We start from the raw sequence: 23,786 nt of genomic DNA, 5'->3' as shown, positions 1-23,786 counted from the left end.
TAATATAATTTAGTAATAATATTATATATATATATTTATTTTTATATAAGGTAAAAAGAAAAGTGAAATACTTAATTAAAATTATAATAAAAATATCTATTTTTAGTTATTAATATATTATATATAATATACTTAAGGAAAAGCTATACTATTTTCTATTAACTTTTATATAATTAAATTTATATATTTTATTTAAATTTTACTTTAAATCTTATTTAAATCTTTAATTAATTATAAAAAAATAATATTAATAAAAAGAAGTTACTTTTAATATTCTTAAGACTTAAATAAAATTATAAAATTATAATATATTATTTATAATCAGTTTTCTATCTTTAAAAGTACTAAATTAGTTACTAAAATACTAATTTAGTATATCTATACTAATTAAATTAGTTTAGTATTAGTATAGACTTTTACTAATTAATTTAGTATTAGTAAGATTTTAGATTTTAAATACTAAGACTAAATTAATTAGTATTCATATAGACTTTTACTTACTAATTTAGTATTTACTTAGTATTTACTAATTAATTTCCAACCCTGGATATGAGCATTGACCCCAGGCCACCCGCTGCATGGTTCTAGACCAGTCAGAAGGACGCCAGCTCTCACCCAACCAGTCGGGAGCCTAGGACTGGCCTCCGAGTGTGGACGCCACATGTCTTGAACCTAGGCTTTGTTGGGTATATTTCAGGGTCAATCATCCCAGCCTGGCAATAGCGGGCTATATTGCAAGTCAGACTGGGTTGATTGGTTCGCTGGCTTGAGCTAGGGAAGAAAGCTGCTTCAGCGTGTTGTCGACGCATTTGAGTGAAACCTTATTTTTCCCATCCTCCCTCCCACCTTCCTCTCCCCCCCACCAATGCGGTAGCTATGACACGGCGCCGCAAACGGTTTCTTTGCTTCCCCGGAGCCCATGGGAAAACTTGTAACTCGGGGACGATGGCTTGCCTTGCTTTGCTCAACGTGGAGCCTGATAGCTGGCCAATGGGCCCCAAAAAGCAGACCAAACTGCAGAAGTTTCTAGCAAAATGCTTCTTTTATTGCGAGCAGTTAGTTGACTTTCTAGCCGGAAGACCACCCCCGGACGGGGTTGCTCATGGGTTGTATTCAACATTGAGAGTTTGCGTCATGCAAGTACTCGCCGTCATAATTTTTTGATTAAATCAGTCTTGTCAAAGAACTGGGGATTCATCTGGACTAATAGGATTTGTTTAATGCGGTTATTTAAATATTCTCTACATTCCTCTGTTACGCTTGCATCAAATCCCATCCCCTGCAGTCTTATCGGCAACTTGAACAATAATAGTGCTCTCTCTGTTAGCAACGCACCTCTTATACCAATTCCCATTAGAACAAAAGTCTCTCCAAGTATACATTTAATCTTCTTACGACATCAATCAGAGTCACCAAAAAATATTGCAGCGTCAGTTACAATGTCAAAGTCCACAGGATACGTTCAATCGGAAAACCGAAAGAGAAGCCACATTGATACCGAAACTGGTAATGAGCACGATTCGGAGATGCAGTCGCGCAAGGTCAGTTTTTACAGCATTACAATTGATTCTTTTTTTATATCTTCTAACAGACAATGGTGTGTGTTTCAGATTACTCTGCACATGGAAAATCAAGAGCGGGCCTATGTAGCAGCGTCTCGCCGCACCGACCGTAGCCTCGAAGCGCGATATCAATCCGCTCTCATGGCCAGTGAAGTACACAAAAGGCGAACCGGAAAGGCTCTTCGCGTGACGCACCAAATAGTACGAGACGAGGAAATGTACGAAGAGGAAGACCAGGGCCTGCCCTCACCTTCGCGCTTCTCGCAGAATGGAGATCGTCGCAGGACCTTGTCGCAGACTGATGCATACATTGCCGCTCTCATTGCGAGAAAGTCGGGCATGCAAAACTTTTTTGAGCACAATCATGCCTTGTTCAAATCACCGCCCAACAACAATGCGACGTGGACGGAACAGCCGCCCTCGACGACGCCGGCTTACAACTGCTGTTCGGCACCTTCGGTACACCAACCGATCGGGTGCGAGATTCCGAATCATGACCCCGCCACCTTTTCCAAGATGAATACCCACGCTTCACCAAACCTTTTTGATGAATCAGGACATGGCCTGGAGCATTGCTTTACAGAGTCGACTACTTTTCCCGGCATCATCTCTCATGCCCATACATCATCAAGTGGCTCTTCTTTGAGCGACCTGTCATCCTACGATTCCAACTACATTTTCGGATCTGGCTCGAATGACCGGAATTCGAGCCCAGAGTCTTCTGATTTGCGGTTAGAGGATTGCTTAGTAGGCACGGATGGGGAAGACCTTTTGAACTTTGCGCCGAACGAATTACTAGTTGGATATGATGCGCAATTCAATACTCTGTAAACAGTCGGCCACTTTTATTCAAGTAGCTACTCATTGTATTATTTAACGCCGACTCTTGTGACTCTTGTGACTCTTGTGAGCATCGTAAATACAACCACACACTACACCTCGCATGAAACGCGGGGTCAGATGTATGTGCTGTGTATAAGAGCCTTGACATCGCGCACTCAATGTAGACTCCGCTGAGTGACATGCGGAGCACAATTAATGTGCCTGAGCTATAGAGTACATGTCATCTACTGGGGCAATATCGTGGATTCAAAATGACAGCGCCAACAGCCTCTTATTCCCCATTATACATTACAAGCGTTGTTCTCATCTTTCCAACCACGACCGAGGAAAGATTTGCAACTTGGGATAATTACATCCAAAAAAAAAAAAGAAAAAAAATTGATACAATGCTATGAATAGGTTTCCGCGATCCGTATCAATTGCTTCCGGCCGCATTCATCATTATGCAGTCTCCCCCTGCAGCTTAATGGACCAACATGAGGCCATATTGACGTAATACGGCCGTGCGGCTACAGAACAGCGCAATATTTTCAAATACAGAACACCATTGATTGAGGAACCAGGTATTCCGTAAATACTCACATTATTCATATTTGCATTACAAAGTGGCCGAATCCCGAAACTTTTGCTCACAGCTCCATCAACTACTGGGCCTACCATCCTACATGCTGCTAGTTCTGCTAACTACTGCTCCTCAACAGTTGTAAAAGTTGGAGCTGCAGCTGGAAGAAAAAAAAAAGGGCTCATCTCCGCCCTGAAACCGGGTCGACATGTTCAATCACCGCCTAGCGTCAGGCGGCACAAGCAATAAATAGGCTCCAAAGTCTCGTCGCTGCCGACCATCCAACCCGTACATTGTCCTGTCCATCCATCTCTGTGATGTGCGGGAGACAAAAAGCTCTTTCTGGGTAAAGGCATCCATTTGACAGCAAATTCAATGTTGCGGATCTTACAAATAGGGGATGATGTGGCATTGTTGGGCAGCATGACTAGCAGTAATAGTTCTCAGTACACTGAGTGATGCCCAGTGAAGATCCCTGTTTTAACATCCTCAGCTACTTCTAGTTATTGCAGAGATGATACTTGGGTCCACCACCCATATGAACCGTAATAAGGCTCAGCTTATCCAAGTCCTTTCGCGTGCACAAGAGTTGTGTGTCTCAGCAAAGGCCAGATACAGGTCCCGTGAAGCCCGTGCTTTCTACTCCGTAGACTATTGAAAAATGGACCACCTTGGCTCATTAGTGATGATTTTTTAATTCGAATCACTAGCAGTCAAGATGGATGGAGGCGTGCCAGAAACGTAACAAAATCTTGACCTTCAAGTCTCTAGAGCGGACCCCTACTACATCTCATCTCCTCTTACCCGTAGCCCAGATCGTGGTCCCTATACTGATCGTATGGGCAGGCTCCATTCGTACCTGATGCCAAAGGACAGATTCCACTAGCTAGCGAATTTCTCATATTTAGGTATCGTGGATCTGTCTCCGCCAAGACTTGGAAATTCGGAAAAACTCGGCGGCAAGCAGACTCTTGAATTAGATAGATCATAGACGTAACTTATTAGGATGCTACCCCTCAAAATGAAAATCACTCATGCCGCGCGGAGTAGCCATACTGTGCATACGTGGCAACTTACTCAGTAGTCCTGCCACCTAGTAGTGTCTATCGTCAGCTGCAAGACAATAGCAGTGTATACAGATCTGCCTGTGGGTCAAGACAACTCATCCAACACAGGACGGTAAGTGACGATGCTGATCTTGGAGGAGCCTACTAGTAGTATTGCTGCTCTGCACTTTCCTTGATCTTTTGATCTTCATCTCCTAGGTGGCTTCGTAGCAGTAATAGCCCGCCAGTGGTCACACGGGCCTGCGTCGGATGAAGTGATGGGGCCACGAGTATCGTTTCAAATGCATCCCGCACTCCCACAGTAATCTCACAGCAGTCATTTACTTTGGGCTAAAAACCTTGGTCTGCCTCTAGCTAGTTAGGCTGAAGAGCTTGGAGAGGACAGGAACATGCGCCTGTCATCAAACGTTATCAATACCCAGCAAGGCAATGCCAAGTCCATTGAAATGGCAGCGTTTTGTGATGCATCTTGCAGAAATTTGATTTCATGGAAAGGAAAGAGTTTTTCGCACATGCCGTAACAACAACAGTTGCTGCACGTCAAGGGGATGGCTGGCCTAGGCAGGATGCTTCCTGCACGATTTGCGGAGAGGAATCCTACGCTTGCCGCAATGGGCGACTCGTGCATGTGCATCGCACACCCGCATCCCGTTCTCCTAGCGTGATGTAGAAACATGCCCGAAATGGCGTGAAAGTTTGGAACATGTCTGAAAGACTGGCCGAGATTCACAAGCCGTCCTCTCCATGGCTGCTGGGAATCCGTGGTATTGATTTGTTCACAAAAGCGTGCAGCCAGGCACAAAGGAACAACAAGTGGCGGGTTGCAACAGATGACTAAATAATTACTGCCAGTCAGTCGCCGCTGTGTACAGCCTTACATTTCGGCGCCTTGACGAAGCTAGTATCATGATTGATCGACGCACGATGACCCCTAATATGCCGTCTTTGACTGCCAATTTGATGCACGTCGACCCCTCCCCCTAGACAACTCAGCCGCACGTAGTAGGCTTCGCTTGTTTACTCAGCGAGTACGAGCAAAAGACGCAGCCGCACAATCTCAAATCTTGCTAGCTATAACCCAGTGGATGTTATAATGAATGGCCACATCTGCAAAAATTCCTTTGTCGAGCGCCGGGTCCAACGCTACATCATCCTATGCTAATATACCAGCGACAACGGCTCGAGATGCAGGGAAATCGCAGCCCATTTTAGACGACCGCAAAAAAAAGTTGTGGGCACCCAAGGGTCAGAGCAGGATGCCTCAACTTGCCGGTAAATATTAGCAGACTCGAAAGCGTGGAGTCGACCTCGCATCTTTTGAAAATCTGCTTTGTAGCTAACTAGAGAAACAAAGAAAGCGACATGTGAAATGCGACGAGACAAAACCAGTGTGTCTGAAATGTATTGCAGGCCATAGAGAATGTACATATCTCCGATCTCGCCGATGGAACCGGCGGTACGCCGCTCTTTATATCCGGCGCCGGTGATTGGAACAGCAGAGGGACTATCCCTGAGCAGGTACCTTATCGGCAACGTCATCGTCTTCCTTGCGGGACGAGTTCAACGGCGAACTTTTGGCGGTACTCGCTGCCGCAGGTCATGCATAATGTCGAGACCATCTGGCACGGGAAGCAATGCCATTGCCAGCTTGTCCCTTGTCACACAGAGAGCAGTCGGGTTCAGCAAAGGAGAGCACGAGATGATATTTATTGTCGACGAGGCACATACTCGATATGACGCGGGCACCCGTCATAACCCCCCAAAGAACAAGTCCATTGTCTTGTTGGCAAATGTTCTCTAACGGAGTTTACGTGCTATTCACAGGAGATACTGTTGCCAACATTGTTACTCCACGAAAAGAAACTCGCCGTCTGATACGGCACTGGCAAGTTTTGGGAATGTTACCGAGTCTGAACCGATATCGGCCTTTTGTCCATGTAACTAGCTGCTGCATCACTTTCTCAAGTCGAGCACATTGAGGCAAGAAGGCGCTGTTCATCTCGCCCGAAGCGGCCACGCCAAACCTGGCTCGAGCTATATAGCATGGTTTCAGAAAACGACCCATGACATCCATCACTCGAGCCTACGTAGAGTTTGAGATGATATGGGATCAGCTTTGCTGGCCATTCTGGACACAATCTACCTTTTCGACCGACAAGCAGGGATATCTTGACGGCAGCTGCAGGCCGCACTGTGCTTCGGGGCCACTTTGCGAGCTGGCACAGACGCTATCGAGCTTTAAAAATGGCTACTACGCCTCCCGTTTCTCTTGCATGCTTTCCATTTTCAAAAGTACGCTCTTATCCTAGTCAGCAATCTTGCTTAAAGCTGAAATCTTGAAAGCGGCCGAGCATCTTTGGGATGAGACCATCTGGGATGCTTGTAACCCAGAATTCACCCGTGCCTTTTTTTTATGCTCTCCAGGTGGCTCTCTCGAAGAAGAAAGCAAGGAAACAACAACACGCAGGGCAGAGTTTGACACGCAGTCTTACGCCATCGCTCTCTACAAGGCCCTCTCACCTTTATCGCCAGGAGCTTGCAGGGCACCCGATGCTTCGGCGCGATGCGATTGCCCTCCTGCGACGGCTCTCTCGGCGTGGCGAACCGCGCGGCTATCCAGAGTGACTGGCAACATGGGTCATGGAGTTTATTGCCGACCAGATTATCGACGTGGAGGAAGTTGCATGGAGGGATGATTCTGCCCGGAATGACTATGGCGAGGGCTCAAAATGTGTCAAGGATAGGTTTGTGTGCAAACTGTATCGCGTCGCTCGAGTGCTGGCTCCAAGTGAGATTCCGGAGAGGATCGTGGACTATACTCTCTGGACCACCAGAGACACTTTGCACGGTAGGGAGGGGCACAAGGAAAGTGTGCGAGCCGTCATTTTTAGCTGACCGTCGCTTTAAAAACCAGACAAAAGGTGTTACTTTTAACCCACTCGATCCAAAATCATTCCCAGCCTGATTGTCTGATCCCATGTGATCCCATGTGCTCGTTGCAGTGTCATGCATGTGCCCTGCATGTTCAGACTGGTTGGTTACGCAGCCCGACCCTTCTTTTGTCACTGGCATTGCGATTTCTACAACGATGCAGTAGGCCGTCGCTTGCGTACATTTCATCATTTTGTAATCAGAAGCTAGCAAAGTAGTGGTATCCCCAAGCTCCGAGCAAATGCAAATTATCCGACTTTCCAGTTCCTCCGACTACATTCCATTCCATTATACAATCGTGTCCATTTATATCCGTCATCCCCAAAGGCTAGGCCTAATAACATATACACCCGCTTCACAAGACTCCGCTTTCCCTGCTAACCTCATGATCGCTTGCGATTGAGCGCCTTGACAAACGCCGCCTTGTCCTCCACCGTCAGTCCCACACGCTTGACTCTTCCCAGCCGCGACAGCGCCTCGGCAATGCCATCCAGCACACGCTGCTCCTCCGGGCTCACATCACCACCCGCGTCGCCGGCGCGTGAGCGCAGCTCGCCATTCACAGACGCACCGTTGGTGCTAGTGGCGGACGTGTTGGACTGGCCTTCTGCGATGCGCACTCGGATGCACGTCGTGGGCCGCGACAGCAAGTTCCACAGAAACGAGATCCAGCGGCCCGGCACGGGCGTCGTAACGTCGGCGGGTGTGTAGCGCAGGCTGACGGGGAATATCTGCACGTCGGCCGGGCACGCGAGCAGGCCCGGGCTCAGCGGCAGGATGGCCTTGCCGTTGGTGGTAGTGCACTCGGGGAATACGGCGATTGGGCGGTCGGGGTATCGCTGGACGAGATCGCGCAGCGACACGAGCTCGCTGTCGGCGGGGCGGTGGGTGCTCGGAGGCGCGAGGGCGGCGAGGACGGCGGCAAAGAGGCCGACGCGGCGGACCTTGCGCGTGCCCGGGTACGAGACGGTGAAGATGGGGTCAAAGATGGCGGCGAGGTAGACGACGTCGACGGGACTCGTAAAGTTGGCGGCGATGACGGTGCCGCCGTGCGGGAACCGATGGCGAGGCTGGTCCGCGAGTGTGCCGCGCTTGACGCCGTCGAGCTGCAGGTCCACCCACCAGATGCCCGGGATGCCGAGCAGGCACCACAGCGCCACCTTGCGCGCGATGACGGGCAGCGGCAGGTGGTGGAAAAACGCAAAGTAACCGACCGCAAATGTGAGAAAAAAAGGCAGGCGCAGCGCGAAGATGAGGCCGTGGTAGGCGGCGCTGACGGTGGAGAGCGTCGTCGTGACAGGGAGAAAGGGCGCGATACCGGTGGCTGGGGGGGGGGAGCGGGTTAGCAAGTGAGTATGCATAGGGAAAAAAAGCGGTTGATTCTCACCCCGATCGCGATATTGGCTAAACTTTTCCATGGTTTGAGCGCGGCAAGAAGCTGTGGTTGTGTTGGTGGCGTGAAAACGAGAGGAAGGGAAGCTTGGGGCCGTTTGGCGTTGTTGCGTGTTCGATTTCCGGAGGTGGTGGGGCCGCTGGCCGCGATTTAAACTTTTAGGCTTCAGTGATGTCAAAGGGAAAAAAAAGCATGTGATTGACGACGGGTCATTAATAAGCCAGGCTTCATTGCGATATCAATTGATAACACATAGGATGATATTGACAGTGGCTGAAAGATGCGGAAGCAGAATGGCATCATTTTCCTCCGCAGCCAATGGGCAAGGCTGGTATGGGAGGGTGCATGCACCTTGCAACGAGAGGAATTGTCTAGGTTGCACGTGTTGGTTGGCTTTTTAGCGTCATGAGTGCAGAAACGTTTAACTATTTCCCGTCATCATTTTCCACCTCGCAAAGGCTGAAAAGGCTGGTGCCATGCTTATTCCCTGTAGTCTGGCAACTCTAATACGCCTAGCAAGGAGCGATGTCTCTTCCCTAGCCTAGGGAGTCATTCTGCCGCACTGCAACTCAAAGCATCAAATGCATTCTATCGTCACTGTTTTTTTTTTTTTCAAAGACAATGAGAGGTTGATGCAAGCTCAAGCTGTTACGTGAATCTAACAAAACACTGTGATATAAGATCCGATGTTCCAGCTCGTCATCCCCGCAAACGCCGGTAACTAAGTGTTTTGGCACGCTTACCTATGAGGTGCACAGGACAGGCAATTCAATTGACGCCACGGTGAAGAGGAGCCCTCTACGGATACGTGTTTCGAATGAAGGCTTGACAGCCTTGTCGACAACGACGAGAGGTTAAAGGCACATGGCAAGTTGAGGCATGCAATGGCGCATTTCGCAAGCATGACAATCGAAGCCAGAGCGCATATGACGGCAAAAATGGAACGGACCGAATTCAATGGCAAAGACTGTAGAACTGTACCGTCCATTTATAAGCACTTACGACGTATATCATAATTATCGCACTGAACTTGCAAAGATTTGGACACGATGTTGCGAATATTGACACAAATCGACAGATCAATCGGGATAGCAATGGTAGTCACAGAAATCATGCAGACAAGATGCATCGTGAACAATGCATTCCCATACATGCACTCAGTTCTGCGACACGACGAGCCGGTGTGGTGTGGAAACGGACTCAAACGTAGTGCTGAGCGTTTGCCAGCCAGCTTCATGGTTGACACTGTGCTAGACAAGCAGCCGGGGCCGAGGGAAGAGTACATTCGACAAAGATGACTGCAGCGGCTGAGGAGTTATTGGTAAATGTCTCGGATGGTCAGTCAGCTGAAGGATGCTAAGTGACGATCCTCGATTGTTGTCGCTGGCATCACGGCAACACGGCCCACGGATGGCGAGATGTGCGGCAGAATATGTTGACACGAGAGAAAAATGAGAGACATGCCGAAATTTCGAGAGCGAATTAAATATGCACGGGGATGATCAGGTTAGTAGTGTTTTGTCTAGTGTGTTTTGACGTAGGAAGTGAAGGTTGAAGAAATTATCAAGATAGTGAGGGGGAACGGAGGGAAAGCGAATAATGGAGCCCAAGTGCCTCAGCGCTGATCCGTATTGCTGGGTAAAAGAAGGTGGATCTGGGGGCGAATGGGGGCTTTGTTGGGGTCCAGAGTACTCCGTACCTGGAAGACCTTTGCATAACGTATCCGTATGCAGTTAAAAAAAAGTTGTGGTAAACGGGCATAAGAAAAGAAGGAAAAGGAACACCGCATTATTGCACATCAGCTGCGACAGCAAGACGAGGCATCGACTAATCAAAGGCAGATGGCCACGCGTACTGCTACCCAACCTTTGTCATATTGGTCACATGGACCCGGGGGCGAAGGTAGACTTTGTCGGCGTGGCGTCCAAAGCCTAACCAGGTCGCAGGCGACAAAGTATTTGCCCAGCGCGAATACGCTGAACAGTACTCAGAAGCCACATCTCGTTGTTAGCGTATCCGAATCGTGGTCCAGCCGATACATCTGTACTTGGAGAGACTCCACCAGCCCAAGTCACAGGCAATTAACGGGCAGTCCACTGAAGCTGGCACCGAGCGCACTGAACAAGTCGATTTACAGGGCTTACCCGCTGTAATATCCATTAACACCTCTACTGCAACATTTGTTAGGGCATCTGTTAGGGTGCCATTGGGCGCGCCGCGTGCCAGACCCGTCCCGCTCTAACAAGCCTTGGTGGCTCATTATTAGCCTCGCGGGCGGCCAGCAATGACAACATCGTCTCCGCCTGCACCTACCTACTGGAACTCTCCCGCTACATTTCCCACGTCGGTCACATACAAGAGTAAGCATCTCTCCGCCCATCTCTCCCATCTCCCATCTCTCCGCTACCCCCAACAATTTGTCCGCTCGACCCGACATCAACATATCGTCCTTCTTATGGCCTCACGGCCTGTTGTGCATACATAGAGTCGCTGCGGCCATCAACCAAATCATGGCCTCGTCATGCCCCTCAGCAGGCACCGTGACGGCTGCCTTGCTCTGGTCTTTCCTGGCCCTCGCTCCGATTCCCGCCCACGCCCAGCTCAACGCGCAACCCGATGCCGCCGATATTCTTCTGCCTCCAGGTCCCGCCCTGCCGAGTAACTCTGAGGCACTGCAGCCTGCCCAACATATCTTCAGCCTCCGCCAAATCTTCCACCATGGCACCAATCTGCATCCTGCGCTGCATCGAAAGCGCGACGTCTCCCACAATGATTTCAACGTCTTTCTCGCGGCCGAGGATGGCTATGCTCGACACACTCTGCCAAAGCTCAAGGCTTACAGTCGCGTCGATACTATAGAACGACTCCGCGATAGAAGACCGTCTGTTGTGGACCCCCTCGTCACCCAGTCGAGACGGCAGGGCTTCATGGCTGCCATGGATGCCTCGGCCTGGACCATGGACCCGGTCCTGTCTCCTGACATCACTGATAAAGACACTGTTCTCACCATGGCTTACATGTCTGCCGATGCCTATGTCGAGGATGAAACTCAGCCCGATTGGGAGGAGGTTGGTGCTCCCTACAATAAGACGCTCGACTTTGGATGGCAGAGCGACGGCCTTCGCGGGCACATTTTCGCCGACGAAAATAACTCGACCGTTGTCATCGGCCTCAAGGGCACCACTGCTGCTGTCTTTGACGGTGATGGAACCACGACCAACGACAAGACAAATGACAACTTATACTTTAGCTGTTGCTGCGCCCAGCAGGGCCAGTGGACCTGGCATCAGGTCTGTGACTGTGCCTCGGGAACCTATCAGTGCAACAACACATGTGTCACCGAGGCCCTGTGGGAAGAGAACCGATATTACACCGCAGTCAAAGAGCTCTACCACAACGTCACAGATATATACCCCAAGGCCCAGATCTGGCTCACTGGCCACTCGCTCGGCGGCGGCATGACGTCTCTGCTCGGCCTCACCTATGGCCTTCCCGCCGTTACTTTTGAGGCTGTGCCCGACGCCCTCGCTGCCTCTCGTCTAGGTCTTCCTATGCCTCCAGGATACTACGCAAAAACGCCCCAGATGCGAGCATACACAGGAACATATCATTTCGGACATACTGCCGATCCTGTCTACATGGGTAGCTGTAATGGTGCCACAGCGTCTTGCTCCTTTGCCGGCTACGCACTCGAGACGCAGTGTCACACAGGCTACGAGTGCGTCTACGATGTCGTTGCCGATAAGGGCTGGCGCGTCGGTATCGGCACGCACAAGATTCGCAACGTCATCAGCGACGTCTTGCTCAAGTATGATGAGGTGCCCAAATGCGAAAAGACGCCCGAGTGCCGCGACTGCGCCCAGTGGAAAATGTACGAAAGCAACGGCACCGAAACCACCACGACACCGGCCACGTCGACTTCGACACGTACCAGAACCCGCACCTCGACCTGCAAAACGCCCGGCTGGTGGGGCTGCCTCGACGAGACGACAACTACAGATTCCCCAACATCACCACCGACGACAACGACTACCACGTCCACTTGCAAGACACCCGGCTGGTTTGGTTGCAATGACAAGACTACCACTACAGATTCCCCAACATCAACGCCAACTACGACTACCACCACGTCCACTTGCAAAACGCCTGGTTGGTTTGGATGCAATGACAAGACTTCCACTACAGAACCCACCACCACAAGCTGCCAGTCTCCGGGGTTCTTCTGGGGCTGCAACGATGCCACAGAGACGAGCTCCGTCGCCACGAGCACCCCGACACTGACTCTCACCACTCCTCCTGCTACTTTTACCCCAACCCCCACATCCGGCACTGCGGCCCCGACAAGTTCATCTACACCCGATAAGAGTAAATGTCTCCGCCGTAGCTGGCTGGGCTTCTGCAAGGGATGGGGAAGTGACAAATTAGCCGAGTCTGACCAAGACATTGAGTTGTAAAACTCGCGGGACAATATACATATAGATAGAACAGACATGGCTGATGGTATGTCATGCTATACTGCACATTTTTGGTGATTTTCATACGGCTTAACATTTTCAGCCTACTTGGATAGACGAAGACGGGCGCTCGCATAAATGCAGCTTGCGCTCATGGCGTTGGGATACTGGGACTTTTTGATTGGCACTCATGGCGCGCGTATTTTATTTCACTCGTTGTTCTTCTTTCCGTCTTTGAGTAGCTAGACAGACTGGCGTTTTGAATAGATGTACATTTGATATACCCAATCGTGTAAAGTGCAAGCCGCCATTCGACATGGAAGCCCGCAAGGGAGTGTTACTTGGATCATGTAACAAAACATTTGTTTACTAATCAAACATCCCGAGCGTAGAGTCGAATTATGTAAGTTACATCGCTTACAGATGGCGGTAAACGTACGTTGGCGGCTGCCATTGCCCAAAAGAAATTAAAGTCTGGCATTACTACTGAAAATAACTATTCATTACCTATTCTGGTACCTAGATGATTGAATAGTGCTAGTTTGTAGTATTCACGTATTTCTAGCTATGACTTCGAACCGCCTTGTTAGTTTGGTCGACTGACAACGTGGAGTCGCCAATACTATTCCAAACAGCGCATCAAACAATAACGTAATGAAAAAGAATCACTCCTTTTTACTTTCCCTATTCAATCGCATATTAGGGCTCAAAGACTCCTCCTTTAGCTGTTTGTCCCACAGAATGAACCCCTGTTCCACTTGGCTCGAAGAAGCATCTTTGGTGTCGTTACCATCTTCCTGCAAAACGTCCCTCCCGCAGGCGTACCAACTCGTCAAATTTTCAAGCGCGGCATAGTTACAAGGCTTTTCCAGAAACACCTCCGACCTTGCAACACACGCAATTGGCCAGGAACTTTGTTGAATCGGTCGTAGATGATCTCCCAGATTTCCCTGCACCGGGTTGCCGACTAGCCTGGTCCCGTCTATATCATTAGGAAGATTATGTGTGCGCCAGCGGCGGACGGCGGTTATCACCTTGGTGTCTATCATGTCTGAGCAGCAATGAAGCTGGTCAAAATTGCTCCTCTCCGCTTCAGTCAGATGCTGAAACGCGGAGCAGAATTCATTCAGCTCGTCATCTATGGTCAGAGTCTCCGGCACGACAAACATTGCCTCCTCCTCTATTATCCTCGTGCCTCGGCTGATGTCCCTGAGGGCAAAGAGGCCAAGGCCCATGCTTCCAGCGTCTCGAACCTCCACCAGGGTATTTCGAACAATTGCTGCTGTCTTGGGGTCGGTCCACCGTAGGAAAGCGCTTTGCTCTGCTGGGTGTAACATTTGACTCGTATCAAGCTTGCTGTTTCGCTGCTATGATTCCAGCTAAAGTATCGGGTAATTGAGCAACAGAATAATATTGCGTCAAATTCAAAAAAGACTACTTGATTTGTGGCAGATTAGCCCTTACCGGCCTCTGGTAAGTTGGAGTTCCTTTTAAACCATGTTTCTCAGTGTGCCAACGCACCTGCCCAGTCTGACACGGCAACGGAGGCACCAGTTGACGAAATCTTCCCGAAAACAACTTTTTCCATTTATTTTATACAGTAGTCATACAATTTCTAATAGTGGATTGATCCCATTCCCCTTGGTCTCGTGCCCAAACGTGCATCTGCGAAACTGTGCAACTTTGATGTGCACATGGGGTCACAGGCTGACGGCTTTCTTGCAGTCATTCTTCTAATGGCAAAGACGCCGTCCAATGCGAATACCTAGCTGAGCCTGAAGCAGTAAAGACGTGCCAAGTCCTAGATCTGACCTTTACTTGGCGTGCCGACCCAAGAGACTGTGCCAAGTCAGCCATTCTGTCGACAAGACCGTCCGGAAACGGTACATTCGCAGACTCACTTGTGAAAGGTTTGTCCAATGATGCCTTGTTTGGCATGCTGGTCGTGAATGCTATTGCGCCGCGTTGCGGCATCATGGCGATGCTGCGATAATCCCGCGATGCCATGCGCTCCGCTGCTGTTCTGTGGCACTTGTTAGCAAGAGTCGCCAGCGCCATCAACCGCTTATATGATGAAGACGTACGCTAGTCTTCGGCTGCAGCTGTGCAGAAGTTTCGGCTGATTTAGTGTTGGAATCCATGTTTTGCTTCTCTCGATTAACAATATGTAGGCTTGTGCAGACGATACGTACAGTCTTGATAAAAGACGACACATGGTCATCTATATACTACAATGGCGAAGCGCACTAATTGGATGGAACAATCCGCATCGAGAAAATTCCAAATGGTTTTGACCGATCGCCGTCCCCCAAACTCCTCTTGGCTAGATCCGCGATGTAAAGTCAATGCTGGGGGTGATGAGGGCGCCAAAGTCCACTAGCTGCGCATCGCCGACCCGTCCACACGTCATTGATATGGACAACCGCAACCAAAACTTACCTCGATTTCCACCCACTTATTCCCCTTTAATCATCGACACTGACTAGCTCCCGACGATGTACGGCATTTTCCACAGCCGCCCATGACGCGCACTGGCTCCCTAGCGGCGGTTCAACGTTCACAGCAGCACCTTATAACGTGTACCGTCCTTCTTGCACGATAGTTGCCTAGAAGCCTTTATCCGCAAAACTCAAACCCCGCCAACAGCACATTTCAAGATGAATACTCCTCGCTGCTGCCGACCGCTGTCTCGTCATGCCGCCTCCCTCGCGCGACAACAGCGCCGCTTCCTCGCCTCGGACGCGCCCACGCTCTACACCGCAACCGCCACGACGCAGGGCCCGCGCGGCGGCCAAATCGACGGTAGCGAGGGCTTCCAATCTGCCTACGCCATGCCAAAGGCGCTCGGCGGGCCCGGCGGCCAGCAAAAGACAAATCCCGAGGAGCTCTTTGCCGCGGGCTACAGCAACTGCTTTTCGGTCGCCATGAATCTGGCCGCCAACAGCATGAAGGTCCGGCTACCCCGCCAGATTGAAGACTGCCAGGTCAAGGCGGTTGTGGATCTCATCGGCGATATTCGAAAGATGGACATGGGCTTCAAGGTCGGCCTGGAGGTCCGCGTCAAGGGCATCGAGCAGGGCGAGCTGGAGGCGATTGTGCAAAAGGCAAAGGAGATTTGCCCGTACCATCGCGCTACACACGCGCAGGTGGAAACGAATATTCGGGTATTTAGCGTTCAATGATGGCTTTGCAAATACGATTTCATGAGGAAGCTGGCTTGTTGCTGACTTGAACGGTGCATGGTGCTAAAGAGAACAAGTATTAGAAACTCGTAGTAAGAGAGCTACCTCGCTGCGAGTGAATTCTCACTGTTTTCCAAAGGCTCTGCAACTCGACTTTCTTTTGAACCAAATCGATTGATGATGCTTCATTGCTTCTTGATGTCGCCAAGCCGAAGGGCTCAGTTTCTGACCTTTGCCCACCAACGCATTGCACTACATGCTCCATAAAAGACTGCATGTTGAGATTCTTTCGTTATCGGGAAGAAGCTGACAACAGTCTTCTCGAGCTTCAAGTCTTGATTCATCGGACGGTGTTGTTGATGGTCATGACCATACTGTTTCGATGGCGAGCGCCGAGGCCAGCAAGGGCCGGCCTGAGGTAGGTGGCAAGCGCATCGGGTATATCTGCACCTATAAGAATTCAGTTTAGAATTCGGAACACGGTTGAAGCTACATATGCGCCACGCACATAGGGCAGAGCCTGAGCCAAGAAGTGACAGTAAGACTGAGATCCGGCCTGTAAACACTACGACCGCCCCAATTCAGTCACCGCAAAGCCATGCAGCAGTTTGTTCCTTCTCGAGCGTGATCTCAGGTGTCATGAGAAGCGCATTTACCATGCAGCTCGATAGTCAAATGCGAGCTTACGATGAGGTTTGAACAGGTCTGATGCGCTCACTATGCAATGCAGCGTGACCCACCGCACGATGACATGTTATAGGGAAGTGCAAGTTCATGATCTAGACTGAAGAGCCAGCATTGTGCATCTGGAGATCTGCGGCGATGGTCAGACGTTACCTCAGGTGGGCATCCCGACGAGAAGACCACAGCGCTTCATGCCGCCAGGGAGTGAGCTTCATCGAGTCCAAGCGCGAAGTAGTTTGTGTGTCTACTGGGTATGGCCGATTGGCTACGATTTGGCATAGTATGTTGGAAGTCCAATCGTGGTGAGCCCCGTGCGATCCTGCTGGATCGAGTAGAGCGGCAATAGCTGGATTGCGCATTGCTCGGATAAGCAAATACTTCTCAAATAAATAGACAAGGAATCTTCATTGTAAGGAATATGCATGTGCGGGCTAATGATGACCATGTCAAGTGTTGCTCGTAAGGTCGTCTTTTCGCCAATCGGGTTCGAAGGCAAGACGGCATTCGACCTGAGCCAGGGTCTGCAAAGTGACAGGAGACAAGATGTCCCGCTTCCCCGTCCGTGCAGGTGTACACAATGAGATGTCGAAGAATGCGGGCAAGGATGCAAGCTGGTGCCATGCATGTTGCACTGTCACGAAGAGACAAGGGTCTTTTAACTCCAAGCGAGTCATTGGGCATAGTGACCGTGCATGTAAATAGGAGCGGGAAAAGTCAACTGCAGCAGAAACCGCGCACATGTAAAGGAGGCTCGCATACGGAAAAGCCAGCGACCGTGTCGCGGCGCTATGGGTAGAATCGGTCGGGGTATCGCATGGAGAAGATGCACTCGGGGTGTTACATTGAGGAGATACACCTGCTTGAGAGAAGGTTGCATGCAGGCGTGGTATCTGCATGAAAGCGGTGGTGTGCTCCCTCGGCCGCCTCAAAGAAAAGGGAAATTAATTGCGCACATCACAGTCGTGTTCTCGTTTAGTTCTTCGATCGAGTTTCTGTATGAGCAGCTATCACGCCGCCGACGGCGTGGTAGGCAAGCAGTTCATCCGAGGTAAGTCGCATCCATCTCCGGAAGACAGATTGCCGCTGTCAGCCCTGCCAATTGAGACCCATTGCATCGATACAGACAAGCAGGCTATGTGCTGAATTCGGCTACGACAAAAAGACTTGGCCTGCCGGTGGGGGGGTGAGAAAGAGGGGACCGCAAACAGTAGGATCTACCCGTTGTCTGAGCGTCGGTGAGAGAGCTGAAGAGGGGAGATGATTATTGGACAATTGAAAGAATTTTCGCCAAGGTGTCTTGCCACATGCACAAGGAGCCCTGACTTTGCGGACCCTTGAATGAAAACGGCGCGTGCCATCAAGATCTCTCTGGTGTCTCTGAAAGACGTGGATGCGTGGTTGATCGAGACAAAACAGCCCACCCTTGCCCATATCAGCAGCATGTGCTCACTGTCCCCTCTCTGTCTTGAGTCAGTTGAAGCGACAATAAGGGCAAATTGATCAACTGACGATGAATAATATTATCCCAGTTCGCTGGCAAAATTCGACGACAGGGTACGGCGATTCTGGCATGTGAAGATGGATGGAGATGGTAACGAACAAGGGTATGATCCACAAAAATTTAGCTGAGGCCCGATTTAGATTTTGCCAGCCAAGAAGATTCAACTTTCGAGGGATGGGATGGGTCTTCGGAAGCAGCCTCCGCGAGCGATTGGTGGCACTGAAAATTCAACGCCTGGCCTGATTCGAAACCTGGTCAAGCCAAGTCTCGTGTGATGTCGCTGTCCGACAGGTGGAGATTCCGGTCTCCGAGGCACAACTATGTAAGCCTTGCACAATGTTCAAATGATGATAATAATTGCAATAACCGCTCTGCAAGCCCTTGGCGGCTAGGGCCGGAGTTTTCCTCCTTCATTGGCGCGTTTAACTACCTTGTTGGAACATATGCATGCGGGTCAGACCCAACTTTGCCTTGGTTCTGCTCATGTCCGTCCTGCTGGGCAATGCCCTCTATTGCCTCTCAATGCTGATAGACTCGGGGTGGGTGTCTTGAAATAGGTTGAAGAATGAGAATGAAAGCTCATGGCGGTTGACGTAATACTGGTGCGACGATCAAATGAGTGGCGGCGCTCAGCTTAACCAGGACTGTCATGGTTGCGGATGTCGATATCTGACGTGCCAAGATGGCAAACATGTGGCGAGCAATTTCGCCATGTTAGAATCAGGCTTAACATGCCAATGTCGTGGTTCCGGTTGCTTTTCGTAAATAGAGTTTATGCTAGGAGCTAGTTGGCTGGAGGATACCTGTGACTATTGCCAACTAAAACACGGATAGTCGATGTGCTGCTGCTTTGTGACGAAACTACGACATGACCCGGCCCTGATCTGACAGCGGTGACGTGAGTCAAGATTGATGTGTAGCCCAGGATAGGAGGCTGATGCTGTCCTGATGATGGTGCGGTAAGTATGGTGTTATCGGCACACGCAGAGGTACACCACTAGCTCTGCCATGGCATGGCACTGATACATTGACGTGCTTATCGCTGCAAGCCACAACAGGACAGCGTTGCACGGTCGTATTGGGATGCAAGAGGTTGGCATTATTAGCCATATCAGTACAGTAATTATGCTGATTATCCACGTCGACCCTCAATTGAGGAGGTCGGCAGAGCTGTTATCGTAGGGATACAGCCTACTCCGCGGCAGATGATAAGTGCCTGTGATACGATAGTGACAGGGAGATGTGTCGTTGCAACCCAAGATACCTCGTACATCCATCAGTCGTAATAGAGGTCACATTGTAGCAGGCGCTATCGCTGGCAGGAGGTATACGAGCCGTTGGTAGGTCGTGTACATATGCTCGCCTCTATTTCGAGTCTGTCCGACAATTTCTCGTGCGGGACAAGGCATTCCCCTTGATGCTGTCTCGTCGAGGCCTCGGAACTAGTGGCGTATGCAGACAAACGTACCCGTATGGCCCCTCCCATCCGAAAGTAATGTCGCAGCTGATATCGTGGCCAAAATGGTTGGGCGAGGAGAACGCGTAGAGCACAGGCTAAGATTGAGGCAGATGGTGGACCCGTTCGCGGAAAAGGAGTGAGCGCAGGATTTGGAGGGCAAAAGGCTCTCTGGACTCGAGTTAGCTTGGATGTGCATCATTGTACTAGCGTCAAGATATGGAGCGTAGCGTTGAATGTAGATTAGATGTTTGGATGAATGGGAGCGAGTTGCCAGGAAAAAAAAAAGGGTGGGCAAGCTTTCACATGCCAGAATCGCAAGCGTAGGCAAGAATGGTGTGGGCGGAGAGTGGGCCAATCAAAAGTCCGGATTGGCCCACCCCCCGCCAGCTTCAAACGGACGCTGCCAGCTGGCAGCCCGTTTGGACCTCTTTGACCGACCAGCTGCGAGGACTGCTATCAATGACGAACGTAATGGCTACACTAGCGAATGGGAGAGAAACAAAGGAAAAGGAAAAGAAAAAAACAGAGAGCCGACATACAATGTGTAATGATGTGCAAGACAAGAAGAACCGAGAAAAAGAAAAAGCAAAGAACAATAACAGGCACCCGCCACAGATTGCTGCATGGTGGCCACTATCACATGCGTGGCACCCACCAAAACGTAACCACCCCTGCTCGAAATCAAGAAACGGTCTTGCACCTATCGACGAGTCAAAAACAGATAAAGTCCTGCCACACACGTCTCTTGTCCGTGTGACGATCCTTTTCTTCCCTCTTTCCTTCTGCTTCATCCAACACTGATTGATTTCAGGGAATAAGACTCGATTCCATCCTCAATCCCAAGATACCCTTCACCCACCACCATCACCACCAAGTACCAACACCAGTACCAACACCACAGAAAATCACTCCACTACAATGGCTGTCGCTCAGGTCAACGGCAACGTCGAGGGCTCTGTCCCTCAATCTGCTTTCCTCCAGGTACGCGCCTTGTACCAGAATCCCCACGATACCTTTGACAACTAACAATCCACACAGCACCTCCTCAACTACCCTATCATCTCCGACACCGTCAACACCGTCTCCAGCACCGTCAACTCCAACCCCATTGCCCAGCGCTCTATCAAGCTTGGCGACTCTGCCTACAAGACCTTCGCCGCGCCCATTCTCCCCTACTTCTCCAAGCCCTACCAGTACGTCTCGCCGTACGTCCAGCGCGCGGACTCGCTCGGCGAGCAGACCCTCACCCGCATCGACGAGCGCTTCCCCATCGTCAAGAAGCCCACCACCGAGCTCTACAGTGACGCCAAGGCCCTCGTCTTCCTGCCCTTGAACAAGGGTCTGGAGGGTCGCGACCACGTCTACGAAGTCTACAACGCAGAGTCTAAGAAGCAGGCTGAGAAGGGCTACCTGGGCCAGGGCAAGGCTGCTGTTGCCACCCTCTTCCACGTCAGCAACGAGACCCTCGCCCTCGCCAGCAGCTACGTTGCTGTCAAGAAGGCCGAGGTGACCCAGGAGGTCAAGGAGAAAATCAACCAGTAATTTTTCTGGCCATTTTTCTGTTTTCTTCTTGTGAAATCATTATGGGCTATGGCAGTGTCTGGTTGCCTTGTTTGTGGCGTTTTTTTGAATTCGGCCCCAAGAAATGCAAAACCATGTCGAGATATCCCCACTCCGTGCATGGATGCATTGCATCATGGCGCCTTGGCTTGGGATCTTATGTTGTTACTTGATTATCCTCATTTTTCCTTGTTCGAAAAAACCTTTGGGATTCATCGGGCATACAGTGCTTGCCGGTTGTTGATTGGTTTCCGTCTTTTCTCTTGTGGCCACCCCTTTCGCAGCCCGATGGCTCGAAAACAGGCGCAAATGCATTTGGCCTCTTTTTTCCCTCTTCTGTTTTCAAATTGCATGAAATGGCGATGACTTGGATGACACAATAAAAGCGAGTTACCAATTGGACGTGTTTTATCTATCTTTAATAGACTCTTTCTCTCTCATGACTGCTCTAAAGGTGTGAAATGCGATGTTGTAGTTGCGTACACTTGTTCATTCTGAACGCGACCGCCCAGACTTTGCCTGGAATCGACACTTTGTCGAGTCAGCGCTTTGCATTCGGCCATCTACCACATCTCGACAAGATTTTCTGTAGTTTTTCTTCCCCCCCCTTGAAACATGTGAAAATGTTTTAGTGCGGCCCATTGTCCCTGCTTTTTTTCTTCCCAAGCAGGCTTATTCCCAAATTAGTGCGCCCGCGCCGCGCCGAGCTCCTAGTTAATCACAAGCACCGGCTTCCCCGATCGTACGTCTCTCTTGGCCTTGGCGCCGTTAAGCTCCGAGGCCGTCTTAGGTCGCCGACATGCTTGTTGATCTTTGTCGCCACCACCCGAGCCGAGGCGATTTTGACCCAACATCAGTGCGCAAAGAAGGGGGAAAAAAAAGAAGCAAAAAAAAAAAAAAAAGAAATCATCTGCCGAGCTGCGCATGAAAATCATGCTGCGAGGACAGCGCGCTAGATAGTAATAGATATGACGAGCTTGGACCAAGGCAGTGGCAGCGTAGCGGTATTACTACTGCAAGTTGGGGATAATTGGTGCCAAGATGGGTTAACTTGGTAAAAGACGGCGGCGTATAGCCTAACCAATGTAGGCATGTAGGTGTGAGTCCATAGAACCCCTCACAACTTAGAGGGTATTAGACAGAGGTTTCTGGTATCAACTTTTGAATAGGAATAGGCAGGCTAGCCATTTGCGGCATCATTTCGCGCCTCTAGCAAGAGTAAATCTGAGTGCCTCGTGACTACATAGCGATGTCCACGTGAATATATACATATAATGTGATGAACCAGAAATACAAGATACAAAGTAGCGAAGCGAACAATACCAAAATCATAATCTAGACGTATAAACTTTTATCCCCGCATCTAAAAAGTAGGACCATCCTGTCGATCCATTAGGAAACCGTGCGGATCGTACGCTGACTGAATGGCCATGAGTCGCGCGTGGTTCTGCTGCCCGTAGCTCTTGAGAACTGGCTGAGTATCCAATGCGTCGTTCATAAAGATGGGGTTGTAGCTAAAGAGAGCAAGCAAGTCAGTAAACTTGGCCATTCCAGGGCGGGGAAATATATATATATATAGTATGCGTACCTCAGAGTTTCCAAATCGCCGCTCTTGTAGTTTGTCGGATAGATGCCCGAATAACTTTCCACATGCAGGTCGTGGGCGTCCTGCACCATGGTCTTGATCCATTCGTTGCACTTGATGTCGCAGAGGGGGTTCGCCCAGGCCAAGTCGTACTCGATCCAGACGCGGTCGCCGTGGTCCGGGTCGACGCCGAGCGCGTTGCCGCCGTTGCGGTCCCTGGACGCCTGCGCCATGAAGCTCGGCATCGGCTGCACCGCAAACGCAAAAATCGTGAAATCGACGGGATCCCGCAGCGCCGCCTGGACCGCCCGCTTCTTGATGAGCTTCCAGTGGTCGACGAGGAAGTCGGTCATGTTGGCCACGGGCATGGCCGGGAACGCGTTGACGCCGATGCGGAAGCGCAGGCCCTTGTAGTTGCCGGCGAGAATCTCCTGGGTCAGGCTCGCAAACGTGCGCACGCCCGTGTCGTCGGTCAGCGCCCTGATGGCGAAAAAGTCGTCAAAGACGCCCGCCGGCACCGCGACGTCGTCGTAGAAGAAGGTGACGAGGATCACGGGCACGTCGAGCACGAGCACGCCCGCAAAGTCAAAGGTCGGGATGATGGCGGCCTTGGGGTCCGTATTCTCCGAGGTGAAGCGCGACACGGCCTCGAGCACGGCCGCGTGCTTGTCCTCGGTGTAGGTGCGCACGCCGCCCCAGATTTGGCCCTTGACGCCCGACTCAAAGACTTGCATCGTCGTCTTGGTCACGACGGCGTAACGGTTGCCGCCACCGCACAGTGCAAAGTAGAGGTCTGGGTTCGAGGTCGCATTGGCATGCGCAACGGTGCCGTTGGCGAGGACCGTTTCGAAGTTTATGACATTGTCGCATGCAAATCCCTGATATTTCATGTAAGAAGGCTGAATACAAATGACAAAACAGAGTATACGAGAGACCGGGGGTAGGAGAGGGAGAGAGGAAGAGAGAGAGAGAGAGAGAGAGAGGAGGAGGAGGAGAGAGAGGA

General features: G+C 50.5%; 7 protein-coding genes across 7 annotated transcripts; 4 read left to right on the top strand and 3 right to left on the bottom strand.

Moving 5' to 3' along the window:
• Window positions 1–1,439: 1,439 nt before the first annotated feature.
• Window positions 1,440–2,393, top strand: BBA_08764 (uncharacterized protein; the record flags this gene model as incomplete). The annotated part of the gene is made up of 2 exons (XM_008603861.1): window positions 1,440–1,541; window positions 1,611–2,393. The coding sequence occupies 2 exons, from the start codon at window positions 1,440–1,442 to the stop codon at window positions 2,391–2,393; spliced, it is 885 nt and encodes a 294-aa protein (XP_008602083.1).
• Window positions 2,394–7,348: 4,955 nt separating this feature from the next.
• Window positions 7,349–8,383, bottom strand: BBA_08763 (acyltransferase-like protein; the record flags this gene model as incomplete). Its single annotated transcript, XM_008603860.1, has 2 exons — window positions 7,349–8,289; window positions 8,353–8,383. The coding sequence occupies 2 exons, from the start codon at window positions 8,381–8,383 to the stop codon at window positions 7,349–7,351; spliced, it is 972 nt and encodes a 323-aa protein (XP_008602082.1).
• A 2,485-nt stretch (window positions 8,384–10,868) lies between these two features.
• On the top strand, window positions 10,869–12,812 carry BBA_08762 (autophagy related lipase; the record flags this gene model as incomplete). The annotated part of the gene is made up of 1 exon (XM_008603859.1): window positions 10,869–12,812. One exon carries the CDS (start codon window positions 10,869–10,871, stop codon window positions 12,810–12,812), a length of 1,944 nt encoding a protein of 647 aa, XP_008602081.1.
• A 209-nt stretch (window positions 12,813–13,021) lies between these two features.
• On the bottom strand, window positions 13,022–14,953 carry BBA_08761 (uncharacterized protein; the record flags this gene model as incomplete). The annotated part of the gene is made up of 8 exons (XM_008603858.1): window positions 13,022–13,054; window positions 13,252–13,259; window positions 13,320–13,331; window positions 13,492–14,179; window positions 14,277–14,299; window positions 14,334–14,390; window positions 14,714–14,843; window positions 14,897–14,953. 8 exons carry the CDS (start codon window positions 14,951–14,953, stop codon window positions 13,022–13,024), a joined length of 1,008 nt encoding a protein of 335 aa, XP_008602080.1.
• A 516-nt stretch (window positions 14,954–15,469) lies between these two features.
• BBA_08760 (OsmC-like protein) lies at window positions 15,470–15,994 on the top strand (the record flags this gene model as incomplete). The annotated part of the gene is made up of 1 exon (XM_008603857.1): window positions 15,470–15,994. The coding sequence occupies one exon, from the start codon at window positions 15,470–15,472 to the stop codon at window positions 15,992–15,994; it is 525 nt and encodes a 174-aa protein (XP_008602079.1).
• Window positions 15,995–20,556: 4,562 nt separating this feature from the next.
• BBA_08759 (perilipin MPL1-like protein) lies at window positions 20,557–21,180 on the top strand (the record flags this gene model as incomplete). Its single annotated transcript, XM_008603856.1, has 2 exons — window positions 20,557–20,619; window positions 20,677–21,180. 2 exons carry the CDS (start codon window positions 20,557–20,559, stop codon window positions 21,178–21,180), a joined length of 567 nt encoding a protein of 188 aa, XP_008602078.1.
• A 1,381-nt stretch (window positions 21,181–22,561) lies between these two features.
• On the bottom strand, window positions 22,562–23,673 carry BBA_08758 (FAD dependent oxidoreductase; the record flags this gene model as incomplete). The annotated part of the gene is made up of 2 exons (XM_008603855.1): window positions 22,562–22,712; window positions 22,787–23,673. 2 exons carry the CDS (start codon window positions 23,671–23,673, stop codon window positions 22,562–22,564), a joined length of 1,038 nt encoding a protein of 345 aa, XP_008602077.1.
• Between the last annotated feature and the right edge of the window lie 113 nt (window positions 23,674–23,786).

Source organism: Beauveria bassiana (assembly GCF_000280675.1).
Source record: "Beauveria bassiana ARSEF 2860 unplaced genomic scaffold BBA_S00039, whole genome shotgun sequence".
In the NCBI taxonomy this organism is placed as follows: domain Eukaryota; kingdom Fungi; phylum Ascomycota; class Sordariomycetes; order Hypocreales; family Cordycipitaceae; genus Beauveria; species Beauveria bassiana.
Note: the sequence above shows the minus strand (reverse complement) of the source record. Positions and strands in the feature narration are given on the sequence as shown.